Source organism: Grammomys surdaster, unplaced genomic scaffold, assembly GCF_004785775.1.
Source record: "Grammomys surdaster isolate TR1022 unplaced genomic scaffold, NIH_TR_1.0 150, whole genome shotgun sequence".
Classification (NCBI taxonomy): domain Eukaryota; kingdom Metazoa; phylum Chordata; class Mammalia; order Rodentia; family Muridae; genus Grammomys; species Grammomys surdaster.
In genome coordinates this window covers 662,124-667,792 of record NW_021604608.1, presented here as the reverse complement: position 1 = coordinate 667,792, position 5,669 = coordinate 662,124, and the positions used below count along the sequence as shown (strand labels likewise).

Below are 5,669 nucleotides of genomic sequence, written 5' to 3'. Positions count from 1 at the left end.
GAAAGAAAGAAAGAAAGAAAGAGGGAGGGAGGGAGGGAGGGAGAGAGAGAGAGAGAGAGAGAGAGAGAGAGAGAGAAAGAAAGAAAGAAAGAAAGAAAGAAAGAAAGAAAGAAAGAAAGAAAGAAAGACAGACAGGGAGGGAGGAAGAAGAAAGAAAGAAAGAGAAAGAAAGAAAGAAAGAAAGAAAGAAAGAAAGAAAGAAAGAAAGAAAGGAAGAAAGAAAGAAAGAAAGAAAGAGAGAGGGAGGGAGGGCCCTACCTGCTACTGCTGGGTTTACAGATGAGGAAATAATCATAAACAAAGAATGTAGGCAGCCTGTAGATGCTGAGAAAGACAAAACAAGAAAACAGCTTCCCCAGAGCCTCCTGAAGGGAAGCCACAGCTGCTGACACTGTTTCATTAGCTGAGCAAGATCTGTGTTTGACCGTTGAAATTCTACAGTAATAATACGTTTGTAAAGTTTTAAGCCACTGCATTTGTGGTGATTTGTTACAGCAGCAGTGGGAAACTAATACAGCCTCTGACATCCCTTTTAATCTCCTGCAGCTTTGCCCAGTGTGTGTGCAAATAGAGACTTGGTTAGGCCTTGTCATTGATCGTCTCCATCACTTCTCTTCCCAACATATCCTTATTTACTACCATCTCCATGTTGGAATGGGACACGTGAACCAAGTTTTTTCTATTTGCAAACAGTTGAAGCTAACATGAACTATCCTGAGATGAAATGGAAAGGAGGGGGAAGAAGAAGGAAGATGGGAAAAGTACAGGAAAGAAGAGGAGGAGGGAGAGGACTGGGAGGGTACAAATTGACCTTCAGTGGGGTAACATTGACCTCCTCCCAGCCTAGATAATGGCTCTGGTCAGTTCACTGACACTGTGCTGATTGTCTTCTCTTTGTGTGGCCATGATTTATAAGTTATAAGTGGGAGAACTCCTTGTTTAGTCAGGAATAGATTTTGAAATGCAGCTAGTTTCTTGACATTCATCGTTTCTTCATGGATATAGTTTGTAGGAAGAATCTCATTTCTGTTTCCCATGACATCTTGACTTAGTTCTGAGATGGTCTCACTCCTGAAAATGAATGTTGGGTGATGAACAGAGGGCCCTCTTCTTCAGGCCACCTCTCTACATTCCTTGGCTGGGCTTTTCACAGTAGGATAACCATAGAATAGCTGGGCATAGTCCCCAAGCATAAGGTAGAACCTTCTAGTTCCTCCCAAAGTGACACTTGGTAGCTATGTTATGTTCTATTAACTGAAGCAGATCACAGGAACTAGAGTAGCCAATAGAAGACAGTCGATGCATAAACTGGCATGTCCAGCACAGCCAAGGTTCAACTGGGAGTGGCAGCCTCCAGGTGAAGAAAGGGGCTATGTGGTCCAAATCAGAGCTGGGAAGCATAAAACACAAAAGGAGTGCACCTGACAGCACATGCTGGTGTCTAGGCTTCTCCTATTGTATTAGAAACTGTTCAATACACAGGACCACGTTCTATTATAAGTATGTTTCCTGTATGACTTGGACTTTGTCTGGAATTCAGGAAGTCATTATAAACTTAGGGTTAAAGTTAAAGAAATGCAAACTTTTTCCCATTATTTTTTTTTCTTAGATTGTAACTTTTTTCTTTAGACTTGTATAAAAATATGTTAATATATAGCCAAGTGCACTATTGAGCAATTAAACTGCATATGATTTGTAGTGAATAAACTGCAATGTGATGAATCCAGTGGCAATTATTTGCAGTAACCTTTTTAATGTGACAATTCCTTGGATGTTATAGTGAAATATTTCACCCTTCAACTTCATTTTTATGCTGTGTATTTATTCTTAATAGTACAGATTCCAAATTGTCAAAATACTTGAGCTGATTTATGGTAATTAGCTTTAAGTTAGAACATCTGAAGTACATTCAATTAATTTTATCTGTCTGGCGAAGTACAATAAGGTCTTCAGCTCTCTAAAGTTTTCTTTGTAATATTAGCTATGCATTTGCTGGGGGGATGTGCTGGACTCAAATTACCCTCATTTGAATTTGATATTCAGAGAAGAAACGTGCAGTATTTCGGATTAGGCAGTATTTAGGAAATGTATACATAAGGATTATTTGGGATAGCATCACCAAAATCCTACACTGCTCATCACACACTTGTTGGTTAATCTTACCTGCAGCCAATAGGAAGCAATAAAAACAGCATAAATTATTCAAAGGCTCAGCATCCGGGTGTGGATTCTTTAAGGATCATGTCAAGTAACAGTTGGGCAGGGGATTCTCTTTATACTTATTATCCCAAGTCTGTGTACAAAAGCACTATAGATCCATATGGGATGGATTAACAGTGATGCGTTTAAAATGAAATTAAATATTCTAAACTTTCATGAAATGGTGTGTGATCTTTAATAGCTAAAGCTTTCATTGGTAGTTTATCCTAATTATTATTTTTTACTCTTTGAGAGATATTAAATCATGGATGTGAGAGATTTATTTAAACAAACAAACAAACAAACAAACAAAACCCTTGGATTTCTTGAGAGTGATTTTAGCACTTTATCTTTCAATCTATACATAAGCAAAGTTCCTGATATTATGCGTTGGGATTTCCACTGTAAGAGGGTTTTAACTCACTACTGAAGTGAAGGCTAGCCCTGAGTTGGAGGGCATTATATATCAGAAAATTCAGCTCAAACTCAAATGGAATGGAGAAGATCAATTTAGAAAAGCAGAGGATATCAGGTTCTCTTAACTGGGCCCTTTAGTCAAGTGATATATGCTTATCTAGCCCAAAAGCAGATAGAAAATTCAAAATCTACATGGTTATGATACCTGAATAGAATGTGGTTACTTACCAGAGATTCACATTCCTCAGAGCAGCTTGAGACACAATATTAGAAAAGGCAGGTTTATTGATATTTGCATATGTGAGTTGGAGACTATTTACAAGTCCTATGATTTTGAAAACTTCATACTAACCTTTTCCATAGTTTAATTTTTGTGTCTTAATTAGTTATTTCCTGTTTTTTATTTTTCTGAAGACCCAAAGAGAAAATGCCAACACATTTCACAATCTAAAAGGCATCATGATATTAAAATTTATATTCTTGTTATTTATAAAGGCAAACCGCATAGTTGGGTAATCAAGATGTAAATAGCACGTTGAACAAGCCATGCAGGTTGGCTGGCTTTTGTTTTTCATAAAATATGTTCACTCAAAAATGTATGTGAAGCTCCAAGAGTAAATGCACTCTGTCCATTATTTTCCAACTATTAAATCTTATTTTATTGGTTTCCATGGACATATACCTTGGTGAGATGGTGGTCCCATTTTCCCCAAATAGTTAGGGATATAGTTTATTACTTTCAACCCAGATGGGTCACGGCTGTTTAGAAAGAGAAATGACCTTCTGGCATGGTTTCTAGAAGTGACTAGATCCAGCTGGTCACAATGTGGGTTTGTGGTTTTGGTTGGATATGTGTGTTCACGGCTTGCTTCTCTGTGTTTCTTTCACAGCTATTGGCAGGACCCTCATCCCCCGTTATTTTAGCACCGTATTTGAAGGAGGGGTGACAGACCTGTACTACATCCTCAAACACTCAAAGGAGTCATACCACAACTCATCCATCACAGTAGACTGCGACCAGTGTGCCATGGTCACACAGCACGGGAAGCCCATGTTTACCAAGGTATGGACCAGGCTTGGGTACAGCCACATCCCTAAGAAGAGTTCAGTTGCTTCTTCACTTCAGCAGCTAAAATAGAGCCTTTGTTTATTATGCAGATAAGTCTTTGATAGCTGAAAGAATACTTTTCTATTGTACAGACAGTATTTTTGCTTAGTTATTTTGAAAATGTTAAGAAAGTTCAAATGTGAACAAACAGGGAGTCAGTTCACTAGTTATACCTTAATTATTATCTGGAAGGCGTCTGAAATTAAAACGGGGGGGGAGGAGCTAGGAAATCTAAAGACTAAAGACCCTTGTGGTCTCAGAGTTTCAAGGATTGTAGTGTGTCAATCAAGCAACCCAGCACTGGTCACAGCAGAGATGGAAGCTGAGTATAAAGCAAAAAGAAGAAACAGGCAAAGATGGGAAGGTCCAGAAAACACAGTATTTGAGTCCCAGTTCACAGCCTGCGAAAGATATGTAACGTAAATCAGAGAAGGCAGAGACAACACCATCTTCTACATATTTTCAACCTGTTACTTCAGTCATGGAGAGAAAACCAACATGTGGAATAGTCCCCTCACTGAGGACCACTCCGTAGTATGAGCACATGATCCCTGTATGTCCCCTTCCAGGTAGAAAAAATAGTACTAACCAAATAGTCACAGGATATAGCAAATGAAGTTTATTGTTTGTTTCTTGTGTCCTGAGGATCAGTCTCAAGGCCTTGTATATGCTAAATGTATGCTCTACCAGTGAGCTGACCCTTCAACCCTACAGAAATTTCTTTTAACGAATTCTTACTCATGTAATGTTGACTACAATTCAGCATGAATCTTTTTTTCTGATATTAGTGATAACAGCTATCTCTTTTAGAACAAAACACAGATGACAGCCCTTTCTAGTTAAACGATGTTGTATTATCAGGGTTAATTACCAGAAATCATACTGTAAAGCTTGAGACGTGTTGCTTGTGTAATTTTGCTTTATGAATAATAATTCAGTGTTTCATGTTAGTATCATTGACCACATTAGTATATATCAGTCTTACACAGTGCCCATGATGGTGTATGAAGCCAAAGGCATGGGACACAGGTATGTAATACAAAGAAAAGCCTTCATCTACCATTGACTCCATAGCATCTTGATTTTGACAATAGGCATTTTTAATGTTGCAAGGGCTAGGGTTTTTCTCTGCCTAATAGTTAAACAGAGTGGAAAGGAATCCATCAAAGAACTGCTTTGTAAGAATGCTGAAGTCCATGCTAGGAAAAGAGGTTTGCTTATGGAGGAAATGTCCTTTGGGATGAAGGCTTAATTTGCCCCTGACTTGCTTCATTCTGAAGATAGAGGACATTTTCATAATCATGCAGATAAGATGCACACATACGCCCTTCCCTCCCATGGTTTCAAAGTCTCAGTAGTGCAGAAAAAGTCTCTCTCTCTCTCTCTCTCTCTCTCTCTCTCTCTCTCTCTCTCTCTCTCTCTCTCCCTCCCTCCCTCCCTCCCTCTCTCTCTCTCCCTCTCTCTCTCTTTCTCTCTGTTTCAGATGTTAATTCTTTTAGCTGATTCAAATAAAATATGCCACCTCCTTATGCTTTAAGAGAAACAAGGTATGTTAATTAAATGAAACTTTTCCATCATTCAGAAACTATATTCAATGTCTGCAGCCATTGAAAATTGTAAGAAGCATTTTGTGTGAGCCTTTTTATGACATGGATTTTTAAAGACATGGATTTAGTCCATGTCTTTCTTCCTCAGGTCAGGTCCAAACACACAAGAGAGCACAGTGAGTTGCTCTGAAGGGGTATAACGGGATATTTTAGACTTGTGTCAGACCACACCCCACTCCACTTTTCTGAGGAATCCACAAGGCACCAAGTGCTATTCTCATCCTAGTTAAGACACTGAGGTTTGCTTCTTGGCTGCATTTTTGTCTGGAATCTTCCCTCTGTTCCCCAGTGTGTGTGTGTGTGTGTGTGTGTGTGTGTGTGTGTGTGTGTGTGTGTGT

General features: G+C 38.9%; 1 protein-coding gene across 11 annotated transcripts in view; it reads left to right on the top strand.

Annotated features, from left to right (window-relative positions):
- Ldb2 (LIM domain binding 2) overlaps nucleotides 1-5,669 on the top strand; it is a 329,342-nt gene that overhangs the window by 259,565 nt on the left and 64,108 nt on the right. For all 11 annotated transcript variants that reach the window (XM_028765307.1, XM_028765306.1, XM_028765313.1 and 8 more), the window contains exon 3: nucleotides 3,507-3,679. In XM_028765307.1, coding sequence (XP_028621140.1) covers nucleotides 3,507-3,679 — 173 coding nt within the window. The remainder of the gene's footprint in view (nucleotides 1-3,506; nucleotides 3,680-5,669) is intronic.